General features: G+C 31.9%; 1 protein-coding gene across 1 annotated transcript; it reads left to right on the top strand.

The window, feature by feature from the left end:
- The first annotated feature begins 16,091 nt into the window (after window positions 1–16,091).
- Window positions 16,092–17,783, top strand: LOC133177430 (toll-like receptor 4). Its single transcript, XM_061312472.1, has one exon. The coding sequence runs from the start codon at window positions 16,092–16,094 to the stop codon at window positions 17,781–17,783; it is 1,692 nt and encodes a 563-aa protein (XP_061168456.1).
- The last annotated feature ends 924 nt before the right edge of the window (window positions 17,784–18,707 follow it).

Below are 18,707 nucleotides of genomic sequence, written 5' to 3' on the forward strand. Positions count from 1 at the left end.
GAGCTTTTCTGATCACATTTTGTCCGGCGTCCGTCTGTCTGTCTGTAAACTTTTCACATTTTCGACTTCTTCTCAAGAACCACTGGACCAATTTCAACCAAACTTGCCACAAAGTATCCTTGGGTGAAGGGGGTTCAAGTTTATCAAATGAAGGGCCATGCCCTCTTTCAAGGAGAGATAATTAAGAATTAGTGAAATGAATAGCATCTTTAAAAAATCTTCTTCTCAAGAACCACAGGGCCATGAAAGATGAAACTCATTTGGAAACATCCTCAGGTAGTGTAGATTCAAGTTTGTTCAAATCATGACCCCCGGGGTATGGCGGGGCCACAATGGAGGATAAAAGTTATACATAGAAACATATAGGAAAAATCTTTAAAAATTTTTCTTCTCAAGAACAGCAAAGTCATATTTATATGGAAGCATCCTCAGGTAGTGTAGATTCAAGTTTGTTCAAATGATGACCCCTGGAATAGGGAGGAGCCACAATGAGGGAACAAATTTTTACAAAGGAATATATGGCAATTTTTTTTTAAAAAATCTTCTCATGTAAAACAGAGTCATTTGTTATATTGACATGGAAGCATCATCAGGTAGTTTAAAATTCAAGCCCCCCCCCCCCAATCTTTTCAATACTGAACTGATTTGTGCTTTTGCCTAGCAATTGTGCTCAGGTGAGCGTTGTGGCCCATGGGCCTCTTGTTCATGTATAATCTACTCTGTGAGTATTATGGCTGGTGGGGTAATAGACTGCTCCACTTGTAGACTTTTTTTTAATTTTTCATATTTTGTGTACTATGTGAGTGTTACATGTATGTCAGATGTGGTAATAGGCTGCTGCAAACTATTCTTTTTCAAAAAAATTATGCATAATCTACTGTGCAAGTGTCATGTTGGGTTCAGTAATAGGCCGCTCAACAATAGGCTATTCTTTATTATGCATAATCTACTATGTGAGTGAGTGTCATGTTCGTTAATCAGCTGCTCCACATATTCATGTAGACTCTTCATTTTCATTTAACATATAAAATGTCCTGCATGAAGTTTTAAGTCAAGTGCAGTAATGGGCTGTTCTTATGTTGTCATTTTGTTTTTAATTTTTGTATATGATTTATGTATGTCTCAGGTCAAGGTCCCTGTTACAATATATTTTCCTTAGACTAATGTTAGTATTCTACCTGCTTGTCTATGTTTGATTGAATGAAATTACTTTTTATTGCTGATCATATTTTTTCAATGATATTCTTTTTATTCTATGCAAAAGAATTATGTGTATTGTGCTATGTCAAATGTTTTTTTTTTTTTTTTTGTCTCAGTATGCATGGCCAAGATGTTTTTTTCCCAACAAAGGTGCATATATTTGACATGTTAATGCATGCAATTAGGGTGTTTTTGACAATGCAATGAAACAAAAAATTAAATGCATATAATATGGGTGTTTTAAGTTCATTAAAATGGTCATATTTGTTTGATTGGGAGAAGTGAAATACTTTTATTCAATCCCTACTTCTATTCAAGTGGAATATTAATAATTTAAAATTGACATACCTGTAAAATAAGGTTTTTGTAGAACCAATTAAATATCTAATTGAGTCACATTCTTGTTTTGCATTTTTTTTAGAAGCACACCAAATTTGATTCTTATTTTCAATTCTGGAAAATGGGAGGGGTTGGATTTGGACCATTTGGTACCTCTAGTTAATTAGCCCTGTGCCAAGATTTTTGAGTGGGGAATAGTATTGGAGAAATTTTTCACATAATAATATTATCAAAAAAAAACTATTTGAGCAGATTAATTTAAAGATTTTACATAAGAAAATATAGAATTTGTTTGCATGAAAGTAATGAAAATTGTTAAGGTTGAAGAGTTTTTGTATGTGTTTTCTTTTAACATTATATTTCCATTCAATTAATCTATTGTTGAAATATAAATTCATATTTTAATTTTGTTTAGGAATTATTTTAAAAATAAAGTACATATCTAACAATTAATTTTTCATGGATTATTTCAATATTGGATAAATTATGAGTTTTATAGTGAGGGGAGAGGGGAGGTAACTCATCATGTCATTACTCTATGATTTCTCCTAATGTCATATAAATATTTTCATTAAACATTTATTAGTAATTGTTTTGTACTTCTGATTTATATCTTCAATTGTTTTTTTTCTCTAATTTACTTTGCAATTTTTTTTAATAGCACTTCAATCATTATTCTTATTTTCATGACGGGAAAACAAAGGGGGGGGGGGTAGTTGTGGACCATTTGGTACCTTTATTAGCCCTCAATGTGACCAAGATTTTTTGAGTGAAGAATGGTATTGGACAAATCTTTCATATAATGATAAAAAATAAAAAATCTATTGGACAGAATTTTTTTTTTGAATTTAAAAAGTGTCAAATTTGTGTGCATGAAAATAGTCAAATTTGTTGAATTTAAAATGTTTTATAAGCATTATTCTCTTAATTTATCTCTGTTCAGACAATCCATTGTTAAAATAAGTTTACAGTATCAAAATTGTTTAAAAATAATTTTAAATATTGAATGCATATTGCATAATAAATTTTTTATGGGTAATTTATATGTTGTATTATGATTTTTGGAGTGACTGGAAAAGGGAGGTAACTAATTACCCCCGGTTCCATAATTTACCCTCAATGCCATGTTCATATTTCCACTAAAGGTTCATTACACATTCCTTTGCACCATGTGAAAATTTCAGCAAAATCTATTGGGAGGTTTTTTTGGGGTAAGGTGTCCTTAGCTACCTTAAGAAAGATACTATAAACTAATATTTATACGTTTGCGGGAAATATCCACGAGATCCGCGAGCAACTCAAGCTTGCGAATATTTTTCGTCCCGAACCACTCATGTTTTATTGATATAAATATCGTGTAGGGCAGTGATGGACGAAAAGTTATATAGTATAGTGGAATTTTTCAAAATAAAGAAATGAATGTTGCCTTTTTTCTCAAAAAATATATTTTTAATGGCATGTAAGTATAATTAATTACTAATAATTATTATAAAAGATCTAGCTATAACCTTGTGTTGTAAATACACTGCAATTAGAGCTACCTGCCTATTACTTAATACTAGTACCTAAGCTATTAAAGCTGATTAGATTAAATTAAAATATTTAGATTTGCTGTGGTTTTCTACTTAACCAACCACGAAATTGATTTGAATGCCATTTTCATGTATACTCAAGAGTAGAAATATACACGGAGAATCTAGCGTCAAATTGGTGTCACAATGAGACTTTAATAAAAATAAAGCGATGCAGGGCAGCGAGAAACTCAAACATTAAGGTAGAACCTATGTTGGAAGAGTCTTCGTCACAGGATTTTCAAACGTTTCAAAATGAGTAAATAGCACTCGCTTATCAATCAATTAAAAGGATATGGCATGCTTCCTTCTTATTAAATTTTGTTCATCCGGTGCAGCTTGGAATAATAAATACACACTGCGACTTTAATTTTTAGCCATTTTAGGGGGGGGGGGGGGATGGTCATAAGAAGAATATAGAAACTCACAAAAATGCTTCTTTAAACATCTTCGTTTATAAACTTACTAACTGAACAATAGTTAAAAATATCACTCAAAATAAAATTCGTTCTTCAATTGACATAAAGAATTAAACCAATATTTCCAAAAATGTAAATTTTTATTTTAAAAAAATATTTTGTGGAAATATTATAATACACCAATCATTAAAAGTTCCTATAAATAATTAACAAAAAATAATGAAAAGAAAACACAATTTCATTAAAGATATCACAAACATTTAATACAATATTTAACAGATCTATGACCTAGACGATATATCATAAAGACATTGTTCTATTAAGTAGTCAACTGAACATTTCTTCGCAAATTTGCATTCTTTCAAAAAGATACATGCTACTCACATTGTCAATAACTCGCACAAAACTTAAAATCATTCCTTAAATTAACAATTCACATTCAATAGGTATTAAAACTAATGTATGAAGAGAAAAATATGGGGACTAAAACATTTATAAAAAAAAAATATGGATGTATACATTTACTAATGACCCATCTAGGCCTAACGAGGTTTTGTATAATGTCACAACAATGATAGCCATTTTTTTTTTAATTTACTACTTTTACGCCATTGATCGCTTTTAAATATCAATTAAATGAACGAGGGAAAATTGTTATAAAATCGCAGTTACCTCGAAGATAATTAATTCCCCGTAGGCGTAGTTTGTTAACACAGGCAAGGTACAGGTATCTACACCCAAGTGTAATCAATGAAACTCAATCTTCACAAAAGGACACTCCACTAACCACAAATCGTCGTTATATACATTGATCCACTGAACAAAGGAAACTATTACAAATTTTGTAATTTTAAGAAATAAAATAAAAGACCTTAAGGCCATCATTAAAAATATCTTTGTTTCCCCTAACCCGACCCAACAATCTCAAGTTGGGTAAGTAGGTAGGCAAATATTATTATCATTATTTTTTTTTTTGACAGCAGCCTTAAAATTAAATGGAAAGATATAAATAAGTTAATTACAAAAGAAAGGGATTTGTAAACAGCTAGAATAACATATGTCACCGGGTTCACAGGTGCGTGAAAGTCAGTCAATATATCAGGTCTCAGTAGCTCAGCGGTTAGAGCGCTGGCACGGTACGCCAGAGGCCCTGGGTGCGAATCCCGTTTGAGACTTGATTTTTCACCACCTGTGACACATACAAATGCCGTTAAGAAAAATAGTTGAGGTAAAATAATTCACAACTATTATTCAGTCGAACTTGTGAAATATCTAGGTAAATTTTATGAAATTGAATACATCTGTTTAAAAGATTCTCGGGTACGTAAAAACCGGACATCCGAGTATTTTTTTTTCAAACCTACAATCAGCTTCTAGTGCTTATACATTCAATATACTTTTTCAAGAGCTTCGAATCGTGCGGCAGTGGTTCTAGAGCATTTCCTTTCGGAGTCCCGAGGTAAGGAGTATTTCTAAGTTGCAGGTTCAAATCCAAATGCGGGACGTTGAGACCGGTTCTTCGAATGAGACCATAAAAACTTCGGTCAAGCGTCGCAGTACATACTTGCACGAAAAAGATCCCTCACTACTCAATGCCCAAAAGTGCCGCATACGAGGCTAAATTTGGAGCCCTTCACCAGACAAATGTATAAATAAATGTTGTTGTCCCAAAAATTATCAAAGAATTCAAATCGAGGAAACAACCAATCTTCAAGTGCCTTATTAAAGAAAAATACACGGACGTCTCAGGTAGCTTGTATCATAATTTCAAATCTATTTGGAAAATGTGTGTTGACCTCATTTAATTGAGACAACCCTTACCTAAAAATGATAAAATGTCATACACAATGTCAAAGTCATGAAGTTCAACTCATGAATAAACTTTGATAAAAGGCATGAAGAAAGGGCGTTTAAATTCTATTCATTATAGGATGAAATATGAAGACTTATTTACAATTCTCATGGTCCCATATACATGTAGTAAACATAGGAATATTAATGAACTGTTTGTAAGATCAAACTCAAATTAAATAAAATGCAGTGAAATTTATTGGATTGTTCACAAGGTGGGCCCCTTGTCTGAGGGGTATTATGAAGAGGACCAACGGGCCTAAGCATGCTCTCTACGTACTTAATTTTAAGACAGGTTGGTTAATACAACTGAAACACGCTTAATAGGTCTTTGTTTATTTTATCTTATTGACAAAGTGTTTCAATAGTTTCAATAGTGTAGGATTTTTATATGCTGAAGGCATAATGTTGATACGTCGTCTTTCTTTTAAAACATGAACTAACCCGTCGTTCTGATAAAAACGGATTTTGATGGAATTCTGTTTTATAAAAGTTGATAAACATAAAAAATATTGGAATGATCTTATGAAAAAAACTTTCCAGTTGGCGCGTTTTAATTGGGTCGGTCGCGTTAGGGGAAACAAAGGTATTTTTTAGTTTTGGCCTAAAAGTTTGATAAAATAGGAAAGCCCGGTTAGGATATTATAGTCTGTCCCACGACCGGAACGTCACTACTTTTTGCAAGATATCTCAAAATATATAAATACCTTGGCTTTCAACCTAGGTTCGATCGGTAGATTGATTTTTTTCCAAACTTCCTGCATTTGTACGAACCCTCGAGGTCAACCAGTGTATTGACACGGCGGCAAATTCAAAGTCTACGGGGATTTAACATGGTAAACTCGTCCATTAGCGTCTAGATTACGGGGCGGGAAACCAGTTTAAGAAGGGAGTAGTCGTTCTTTCCAAAGTAAAATTCCGAAAAATCAGAGAAAAATCAAAGGACGTAATTTAAAGTGTTTTTATTAATAATGTGAGTATTTATTTGAATTAAAATATATTTTAACACTGTATAACAAGTTTTGTCATAAACGCCGAGAAAATAGTTTGCGGTCGAATCTAATGCAGTACAAGTTGTGGATACGGATGTTGACATGGCCATGATGATGCAATAATGTGTTTTTAAAAACGTAAGTTGTTTATTTTATTTATTTTATACTGTTGTTGTTTTACTACCTAATGTACACACAAGAAAGAAGAATATGCCAAAACGCGTGGTATATGTATAATTATTTGGCATTTTAACAGTCCCCCATATACAGAAGTATGTGTTTAAAAAACGTAAAAAGGTACTTTTATGGTTATAATGACACAATCAGCTGATTAAACAATTATAGGAAAAAAAACATTAAAATAACACCAAGATTACATAAAGAAAATAACAGCTGGTAAAATCTTAAACATTTTCAATACATGTATATGAAAGTCTATACTTTATCTTTCAACATTTCATGCTTTTGACAGTGAATCACTATCTACATGATGTAAAATGCATTTTCTTTTTACATTTATTTGTAGTGTCAACACCCTGGGGAATCAATATAGGGTTTTCTATATCATGTATATATAACACATAATTTTGGCATTTTTTTTGTTTGAATTTTTATTAAAAATTAAATGTGTCTTTTTTACAAGTTCTAACATCTAAAATATACCTTTAGACCAAAGTTTTGTCCATTTTACAGGACCAAGTTCTAAGGGTCATTTATGTACATGTATTGATGTATAGCACAACTATCTTGGTTGATGAATATACAGAGTGTTTCAGCAATCATGTCCTGACTTTCCAGTTTAAATAAAAACATAAGCAAAAGAGGAAAAAGGGAAAAAAATAAAGAACAAGTCATGTCTATATAATTTCATGTATAAATGTAAAGATAAAACTGAATCATTTATTCTGAATATAGACATCCCCCCCCCAAATGACATCAGAGGCAATTTTCCATTTAATGCCATGTGCCACAGTCAGTGTTCCAAATTGCTGTCTTGTGTTTCTCAGTCAGCAGCTTGATTTTGTCTCCAAGGTAGCATACTGCTCAAATATGGACTTAATTTGAAAAACCTGTTTCCTAGTACACTGTAGGGTCTCATCTGAGTACTTCTTTTTCAAAAACTCTGTTCACTGGTATTTGCAATTTTTGTTTGCAATAGTTTAGTGCAACAATATTCATGTAGAGATATGTTAACATCAATATGAAAGAAAAGTTTTTCTATTGTAATAAAAAAATATATGGTAATTGTATCCATAGCATAATATATTTTCTGCTGGGAAACCTACTATGAAAGAGAGTTATGTAAATTTTTTTTTATTGAACAAAATTTAAACTTCCAAATTCAGAACAGTTTTCAATTTGATGAAGTAGATGCCCTCTATATACAGGTATGGCACATTCTCTTGATTCAGCTATGTACATGTAGCTTGATTTAGTGATAAGGAGGGTAGCAGATCAGAAATCATGGCTATAAAGCAAAAACGATTTACATAATAAAACAGTCAGACTATTATGATTTCTAATATCTTCAAATTATCCTGTCTTTCAAATATTGAACAATCAGAATAAAACTTTTAAGCTTAGCACACTTCATGTCCACATTTTACAATCTTTTTCTAATCTCTCGTGTATTTTTTTTTTTTTTTTTTTTTTTTTTGTTCCCGATCAGCATCCTCAGTGTTTAGATTTTTTTCTCTTTCAATCAAGAGATTTTGACTATAAAATTTACAAGTCATTTTTCTTTGTTCAAAACTTAAAAAAAAAAAAATTCAAGAAACATAATACTATGTAACTTACACAATACACACAAAAAAGTAATATATCCTGATACAAAAACCTTATATATTTTTGTACACATTGTATTTCGTGATATATAACATTTTAAGCTGTGTCATTTTTTTTTTTTTTTTTAGTTTTATCTCCCTGTTGAAGTCCTATCTATTTAAAAGACAAGACATTGATCAAAGAAATGTAATGATAACTAAAGCAAAAAATATTTGATAATGCCTTTATTAATTACTAAATCACATTTTTGAATGTATAATTAATTGGAGTGCAAAGTTATGATGACCAGACAGTGTGACTGTAAGACATGCATGCATGTAGATGACTATATACTCAATTTTTCAGAATAATGTGATTGGAATTCATCTGATAGTGGACTAAAGATTCAGGTTTCAGGACATTCTTCTGGACTATAGCTAGTAAGTATTTTATATAAATCAAAAAGGTTTTACTCTTCCTATGTATTCTTCAGGCTGGAACCTGAAATTGAAAATTGACTATGTTCATGCATTTTTAATATGTATCAGTTCATGTTAACATGTAATGCAAGTTCAAATATAATCATTTGAATTTTCATTATTCCTTTAAATTTCACTTTGCACAGACTTAAAAGTATTTTCATGCATCAGAATCTTTATGATGGATTAAAATGTGTTTCATCATCATCTTTTTTTCAGGCCCAAAGTATTGGCTGAACGAAAGATTACCTGGTAGTCGGCCAGTGGGTTAATCATTGGATGAGCCAGACACCAACCATTTTCCATAGAAGTTTTAGTGGACAAAAACATAAACACTCCATCTCAGTCTTCATTCATGACTTGTTTCTCACTATGGATTCTGAGTCATGAGTTCTTTTTTTTCAAAAGCATGGACACTGGCAGCATTGGACACTCAATTTTCATAATCATTTATTCTTCGAAATTTGATCTGATATCTTTTAATAAAGGAAAACAATTCATTAATTGTTTGCAATATTTCCTGTAATCTCACTAAATGTGTTTAAAGTTTGAAGCAATTCTATTTGATAATTTTTAAAAACATATAATTATATCTAGCTGTTAAACAAGCAGTAATAAAATTTTGAAAACAATTATCTGAGTATGATTAATTACTTTGCCCATTTCAGACAGGTAGCTTACAAAAACTGATTGACATCTACTGTGGAATCATCATTGTTTGTGGGGGACCAACATTCTTGGATTTTTTCACACGGATCAGCCATACCCATAAATTTTTATTTCCATAAATGCTTATCTTAACATTTTAATCAATCCATTAATTCCTTTGTATTTTTGTTAACCTTATTTATGTCCTGTCCACAAAACAGCAAAACTATGCCCACAAGCACTGACCTCCACAAATTAAAATGATTTCATAGTATTATGCAATTTAGAAAAAATGTATATCAGGAAGCCATATGTACTAGGGAATGGAATAATGAATAAATATACTTTGAAGATTTACAAATACATGAGGAAAAACATTTTGCTTGACTAGGAATCAAACCTAGGACCTCTGCATTACAAATACTTATATACTAATGAGGTATTCTGACAAGTAAGCTGCCCAGACTGCTCATGTATCTACAGTCCGTATAGCAAAAATTACTTAGGATGTATCTGCAGCTACTTATGGCTGAATTTATCTTATGTACTTGTTTGTTTGTGCTTGTCTATATTGTGTCTTCACCGGGTAGCTATTTTGGTATCCTGCAATTAATTCTTGTTTCAAAAGTTTCATCTATTGTTTTTATGAATAATTTTTTTTTTAATTATATGAGAATCAGACAAGCAGCTGGCTCTGACTTCATGTCTTGCAAATGTATTGAAAGTGTCAATATATATACACATGTATTTAATTTTTTTTTTTTCATATGTAAAACTATTAACCTTTCTACCAAAAGAAAAAAAGAAGATTATAAAAAAAAGAAAAATTAATAAAAAAAAAAATTTAGAATATAATCTTTTACACCTGTGTTATGTAGTTTTTGTGTGTAGGATTGAGTATTTAATTTTTGGCATTCTGTTATATTTGTGGAAACACTAAAAATATATCCAAGGGCCTGAATTTACCTAATGCCGATATGGAAGGGCAAGGTCAAATTCCATTGATGACATAGTTTGATGCAGACAACAATTGTTGTTTTGCAACGAGATTCAAAATGTAATATTGATTGTGGATTTATGTGTTTAAAGTGTTGAAAGTCTAACAAAAACAGGATACACTGTGCAGTTATGGACATCAATTGTTCACACAGAAGTGATACGATGCTTATTTTGACCGTGTTTACAACAAACTATAGGGAGTTGGATTTATGTGGAAGGCTAAGGAGTAAGGTAAAGCAGCAATTAATTTTAATAATCTTAATAATATGACTACGCTTACTAGAAGTTGGATTTCTACGTTTTGGCAATAAAAGCAGTCATGTCACTTGAGCTAAATTTGCAGTTGCCTAGATTGTTTTTAACATAATTCCAAATCATATCTCAAAGGATATATGAATTGAGTCATACCTCTTTTCTTTATGCAGTGTATAGGCTAGCTGTTTTTAAAAATCTTTGATCCCTTCTGCCTGTGTATGAAAGTTTTGTCGAAGACGTAATTTCTCCTATTATATACTTGGCAAGTTTCAGGCTTTATAGCTTTTTGGACGTCGATAAGTGCAGAGCATTCCCGAACGTGCATGACGTCATTACCTCACTGACGGCAATGTACGGAAAATTACGAATAATGATGGATCCCCTTCCGAAGTGGCTGCCATTTTGACAATGTTAAATCCCCGTAGACTTTGAATTTGCCGCCGTGTCAATACACTGATTGACCTCGAGGATTCGTATAAATGCAGGAAGTTTGGAAAAAAATCAATCTACCGATCGAACCTAGGTTGAAAGCCAAGGTATTTATATATTTTGAGATATCTTGCAAAAAGTAGTGACGTTCCGGTCGTGGGACAGACTATAACTAATATTAACGGATCAGTTTTTCACTGCGCAACACAATTAGGGCTATAAAAGGGAGACGGAGAGTAATTTATACAGAAAATATTAACAGTACATTGACATCACACGAAACAAAAAATCCCACAATATGAAGTGATTTGTGATTTTAAACTGTAGAAGAGAATTAAACTACATCAATACTTACTATAGCATGTTTTTTTAAGTAAGATATATCCCAGATAGCATGGTATAAACAGGACATGATCGCTCTGTACTTGTCGATATGACGTCATTCCGTAAAACTTGACGTAGTTTGTATGCAGTGAGAGGTGTATCAAGTATTAATATATAGTCTATTTATAGTCCCTATATAATCTATACAAACTCAAACAGTTCATAACACTATATATTCACTGGTTTTGAAGCCGTATTCACCGGAGGGTCGGTGCGCGTGCAGCGACTTTGTGACGTCACAATCAACACTTCAAACAACGATGTAAACAATGGTTGCAACGGCTGGAGCCAGCTGTGTATTTGAGCAGGGAAAACATTAGCCAAGCCTATTGCAGGATTATTTTCTAAACATTTCGATGCCCTACAAACAGCAAAAGGAAAACACGGAAGCTATAACTTGTAATCTGGACATTTTCTGGACATTTTTTTAAAAAAATTTCCACGACAGAAGTTCGTAAATGAAAGTGATATCATCATGCAGCCTTCAATGTGTTATTTATTCAAATCCAGACTATATAATAAAACAATTATGGACTCTTTCGGTGGTGAATATGGTTTGTTATTCACCAGAAAAATATCAATATTGACCTCGGCTTCGCCTCGGTCATTATTGATATTTTTCTGGTGAATAACAAACCATATTCACCACCGAAAGAGTCCATAATTGTATAATATTTTCACAAAAAAATGTATTTTATAATTAAATAAAACATTATTTGCAGATATTTAAGAGACCACTAATTTGATACAATATCTTTTTTATGATTTTGTTGATATTATACAATTATGGACTCTTTCGGTGGTGAATATGGTTTGTTATTCACCAGAAAAATATCAATATTGACCGAGGCGAATTTGAATAAATAACACATTGAAGGCTGCATGATGATATCACTTAATTATCATATTTACACATGTCCGATATAAATAAAGTACTAAAAAGAATCGACATCCTGAAAAATAGAATATATTTTTTATCGTAAAAAAGCCGATATTTCAATTGCGCACCTTAACTGCACTGCGTGGCGATTCGCGAATAAAAGATGACATGAGTAATGAATGGTTTACAGTATTCGAATATGAGAAAATACATTGGATTTTAACTATTTTATACTTTCTATTCATGACGCTCACTAACTAAAGTATTTACCATATTCGATGGCTTGACGCTGATCTTTTTATTTTAAAGTAAGGAAAAAAACCTTTTTTTCCAGATCGCAGCACAGTTAAAGCTACAAAAAAGGAGACAGGGCCTAACTTATACAAGTATTTACTATAACATCACATAAAAATAACAATTCATCAAGGTATACCTCTTGTGAAATGATTCGCAATTTTAGCTTTCGAAGAGCTCCACAATCAAAACTTGCTATTGCATGCAGTTGTTTTTGTTATTTAAATCCCATATAGCAAGGTATAAACAATACGCTGATCACAGTACACTTGTCAACGTGACGTCAATTCGTAAAATGTGACGCAGTTTCTATGCCATGAGAGGTGGATCAAGTAATATTTTGTACAATGAAAAATGTATATATATTTGTATGTGATACCTGTTTTGCGATTTTATTCTTATATTTTCCGTACATTCCCTAGTCAAGTGATACTGCTGTACATTTGTATGCAGATTCATCGGTAGATATATAATAGAAGGATGACAACGGATGATGACAAGCTTTTATATAACATTTATTAAAATATCTTGAAAGTGCTGCGAAACTGATGAAATCTTGCAAATGAATTGAGTATTTCTATTTTAGATATAATTGACCAGCAAATATACATCATCCAGTATAGCAAATGTAATTTTAGAAATTACATACATATAGTAGAATCTATATAGGCTCGCAGCACTTTTCATAAGAATCTTCAAAATATTTTTGAATTAAACTTAGATTTTTTAACTTGGTTATGCTCTTGCGATATTGGGATTTATAGATGACCTCAATAGTCCTCAGCATGTAGTTTTCAACCAAATCACATTTGTCCGATATTTGTAAAGTACTAAATAGAATCGCCCACCCGTATAAAGAATGCTTTTTTTATCTTAAAAATCGACGATAATTCCATTTGGCACCTTAAGGGGATGAAGGACACATGGTCACATGACTGTTTAACTACGTCATAGTCTCTGTTTATATAAGTGCAAAACGTGTAAACCATAAGTTCTTGTATTAATTTGACAATTTGTTTTTACTTTAATTACAAACCTATATAGAAAAATAAAAAAAATAACATTCTTGTAAACATTAACAAATTATGAAATAGTTTGATCCACTCCTCTGTTTCTCTAAGCTGCGCGTCCAACACGTCGGTGACGTCATACACGATCTGTTAGTACAGTGAATACAGGGGTGGTATTATATTTTGTAAAAATAATCATAATCAGTATATGATGAAATATTTTGAGAAACGGGGAACACAAAAATTATTTTTGCATGGCTTATGACGGAAATCTTTTGTAGGTATATCTAATTTTGATTATTTAGCTTACGTGTGACGTCATAGTTTGTTTTTCCCGACACGTTTTTGTCAAGCTTATGTCTTCTTTAACGATGTCCTGTGCAATATTGAGGTCAGCTTCACCATTTGAAATTTTTACAATTAATTATTAATGTGAAGGACTTGCATTTCAACGTAAATTTTAAAAATATTGAATGATAGATTTTTTGAAAATTAGTTTTTTGTTGTTCAAGTTGTCTTAAAAAGTACGTAATTTTCCCTATCCAGATGCAGTGTGACAGAAGAAATTTGCTTTTTCGAATTTTAAACCCTATCCATACTCTGAAATATTTCAAAAGATACATGTCCCTTAAATATTTTTATCTATGCTTAAAAAATCCAATCATAGACAGAGTAATGGACCCGAAAACATGGAGAATTAAAACTCCACTTAAATACTCTAAGGCATAGTATTTGTCAATCAATATCTCTAAAATAAGGTAAGAAACCTAATGATTTGGCTGCTTTAAGATATGTGGAACATACTTAATTAGAAATAAACAAAATATGAAAAAAAAATTGAATGACTGGATTTTTTTTAGCCCAAGGTCCTTCACCTCCTTAAGTGTACTGCCATTTTTTTTTTTTAATTAAGTCCTGTTTCTGATAAAAATGATAAATGGTCTGTGTTTTTCACCAACAAAAGGAAAATATTTACACCGTGTTTATCCTTGCATTATCTAATCCAAAAATATAAATATACGACACTTTTTGAACATTTTTTTAAAGCACGTGTTCTTATCAGGATCAAAACGTTTGGATGTGAATAATACTGCATTACAGACTTTAACACTTGAAGAATAGGATAGAGTGAAAAAGAAAATGTCTAAAATGACTTTGATTCAAATATTAGGATGATCTATGCGAATAGCGCCTGAATTGGAATACACATATATACATGTGCATAAAGTGTACCTCGAACCAATTTACCCTTTAAAAAGCGTCTTTGGGGTGAACGTCGCTCCTTTGTGCACAATACGAAAAGATTTGTTTGGTATTTAAATGTGTTTTTGCCTTTTGACATATTAATGAATTATTTGTATTGCAATACAGATTTAAACTTGTATTCACAAAAATATTATGGAAAAAGAAAGAAGGGTATTTATTCGAATAGTCTAGCTTCTAAATTAATTTTCGCACCCGGAAAAATTTCGTTTTGTGTGACATGTGGAAATGTAAATAAGACTTCCATGTAAATGCAAGTGTAAAGTAAGTACATTTTATTTCCGTATATCTACCTGAAAATAAGAGAACTTTTAATCCATAGAAATTACTTCCGTGTTTCTTATAATTCACTGTGATTTAGCCAAAATGACGTTTCATCACTGGCAATTACTTTTGTGGTTCTGTGTATGTCACTGGGCAATGGCGTTTACAAAGAATTCAAACCTATGTGTTACATGTACATGTACAAAGTTAAGGGAAGGGTTAAAAATAGACTGCAGTGCACGCTTTGAAAAGGATTTGAATATATCTTCCTTTCCAAAGGACACAGTCTGGATCGATCTGAGTAGAAACAAAATTGAAGAGATAAAATGGAGATTTCCGAGAAAAATTAGATATATTGACTTGTCACGGAACAAAATCTCATCACTCACGCAAACACCATTCCGGGAACTACGGTTTCTACAATTTCTTAATCTGGAACAAAATTATATCGTGCTTAATGAATCCAATTATTATCCGAATTTATTTTTGCAACTTCAGCGTTTGGAACTTTTGAATATCAAAAATAATTCAGAGACACATACCGGTGAATTGAACATTGATAAAACCTTCTCTAAACTCGCCGCTCTAAAGACATTGAAGATGGATTTGCCTTTTAATTTCACTTTTGGAAATCAATTTAAGTTATTGAAGAATCTGTCTCGACTCGATATATCCGGTATAACAGGACACTGCGACGTAAGAAGGATTTCTAGAAATTTCTTTGAAAACACGCCATTTTTGAAAGAAATTGATATTAGCAATTGCAAAATATCACATTTTGACAAAGGTCCCTTCAAATTTCTTCGACAGTTGAGAAAACTTGATATTTCTCATAATAAAGAATTAGGATTTGCATTTCTTCCCAACGTAACCTATGGACTGAATGGGACTAACATAACAACTTTTCATGCAGACAGCATTCATTGCCAAATTGGAAAAGGAACACTGCTTACTTTATCACATATTCAGTACCTGTTCCAAACAAAACTAACTGAGGCGTCTTTTGCAAATAATAGAATAGAGCTAATAGAAAAAGGAGTTTTGCCAAATATGCCAACAACACTGGAGAAACTATCTTTTGCTGCCAATAGACTTACAACAGGAATATATCTGTTTGAGTTCCACACTCTGTATAATTTGAGGGAATATAACATGACTTTGTTCCTTCATCAGGAAAATTTCGCTTCCTTTTCTGAAAAATGTGACGAGAAAAGCGATTCCTTTACGACAAATCTGTCAATAAAGCACGAAGATATAAGAAGTAAGCGGTTTGAAGTTAAGAACAGAATTAATATTACGATATATCTACCCAAAAATCTGGAAACAATCTTTGCAAATTCTAGTAAATTGTACGGACGATTTCCAAAATTTAACTTGAATGCAAGCGGAATAAAGAATGTCTATCTACAAGACAATTTCCTTTTTGCATGGAACCAACCCGTATTTGGAGTGGAGAGTGTTGAAAAGCTGGATCTATCAAACAATTTATGCACTGATATTTCTCCGCTGTTTACTGCCAGTCTTCTTCGAGTTAAATACCTAAATCTTGCAAGAAACATGTTAGGACGAGCTTTACGGTCAGACAATAAATGTCAAATATTCCAAAATCAAAGAAACATTGAAGAATTAGACATATCAGGAAACCAGCTTGTAGACTTACCATTTTGTACATTTCAAAACTTGGTGAAAATGAGAATACTACGACTTGGTAATAACCAGATGACTAATGTAAGCTTTGGAATTCGTCATATGATCAATCTTTCTTACGTTGATTTTTCCGACAATCGATTAACATCACTATCGGACGAAACTATGACGTCATTAAAACTGATTTTTAAAAAGTCAAAAGTATTGATCAACCTTAGCTACAACAAGCTTCAGTGTACTTGCCAGAATCTAGCTTTTCTTGCCTGGATGAATGAACACAAGAATCATTTTGTTCACATAGAACAGTACATTTGCTCCAATCGGAATACTCAGTTTGAATTTAGGGAAATGGAAAAATCTCTTCTTATTCTTCATATGAACTGTATTAATTTCGATATTCTGAATGTAACAGCCACTGCTTTTATAACTCTCTTTTTATGTTTGGCACTTGTACTCATTATTAGGAAATATATTTGGCATATAAGGTACTTCATTTATAAAACTAAGCAAAAGCACAATTTTGAGATTCGTTTATCTGGAATGGACCCTGAACCTTTGCTGATGAATAAAAATTTGCCGAATCTGAACATACAGGACTTATCTGAAGATTCCATGAACACTCTGTGTGACAGAAAACAAAGTGCAAACCAATATTTCTATGATGCATTCATATCCTATGTTGGTGCAGACAGAGATCTCGTCTTTCAAAAGGTAAAACCTTTACTTGAATCTCACAACATAAATGTATGTATTCGTGACATTCACTTTGAACTTGGTAATGGAAAAATTGAAAATATCATGAAAGCTATCGGTAGAACTAAGAGAACAATCTGTATTGTGTCCAAAGCGTACATGAGATCCAGATGGAGAACGTATGAACTAAATATGGCAAAAATGGAAGGAATCAAAGCGCGAAATTCTCTGGGATTTGTCCATCTTGTCCTTATGCCTGACCTTTTTCATGGTGATTGTAATACAAATATCAAGGATTTAATAGACAGGAAATATTATCTCGATTACCCTCCGGATGGCTCTGCTTTACAGGAGGAATTCTGGAAGAAGTTGATTGATATTATTAAAAGTCCGTATTTGTGACTGTGGGCGTTTCAATTAATGAAATGTTAAATTTATTCGAGATGGTTGATGTCCTTGTTTCATCATCTAATTTGTCAGAAACCTATTTTGGTTTGAAACTGTTAGTACGTAGAACATGCTCTTGTATGTCAAATTAACTAAGAGATATAAACACCATTTGCAGGTGATAATTTGCCACAGAAATAAGGGGGAAATGACGATAGAAAAAGTGAAGTCATCACGCATTCAAAAAGTTACTTTGCAATTAATGTTCTTTGTCTCAGTAAAACATCCAAATATGAAGAGATATTCTACTCTGTTGTGTCTTTTAATTCATGTTCACTGTGACAAATCGAATTGACATATGAATAAAAATGAATAAACAAATAAGAAATCGCCTTTAATTATTGTATCATTTAATACTATTAACAGGGAAATCCTAGCCCCCATTTTACTTAATTTGCCCCTTTAGCCAGAGGGCGAATTAAAAACGTACGAATTCAAAGAAGATAACATTATCTCTTTAATACAACTCTGTCTGGGTGAATATAAATGGTTGCAAAATTGTTTTCAAGTGTGATAGGGCGAAATGAATTAGACGAAAATAACCCTGTATACAGTATATCGACTTTAAGACATTTATATACCAGTTGTATGTGAATCATAATAAAACTTTCTTTTTTTTCATTTTAATCTACTAAACGGGTTATTATGCTCATAAATATATTAATATTGTTCATTCCTGTGCAATATTAAGACTAAATTAGTTCAACATCATCATTAATGGATATATAGAGCATATATAATGCATTGTGATATAAAAAATATTAACAAAAATATTTTTATAAGCAGTGATTAAAGGCAGTATAACAAAAACTCAGCTGGTTCACGCAGCACTGTTATGTGCAAAGGCAAGAAAATGTAAAACCTGCGATTTAAAACTTA

This window comes from Saccostrea echinata, unplaced genomic scaffold (assembly GCF_033153115.1).
Source record: "Saccostrea echinata isolate AGI-Se365-2 ecotype Australia unplaced genomic scaffold, CSIRO_AGI_Sech_v1 ptg000143l, whole genome shotgun sequence".
Lineage (NCBI taxonomy): Eukaryota > Metazoa > Mollusca > Bivalvia > Ostreida > Ostreidae > Saccostrea > Saccostrea echinata.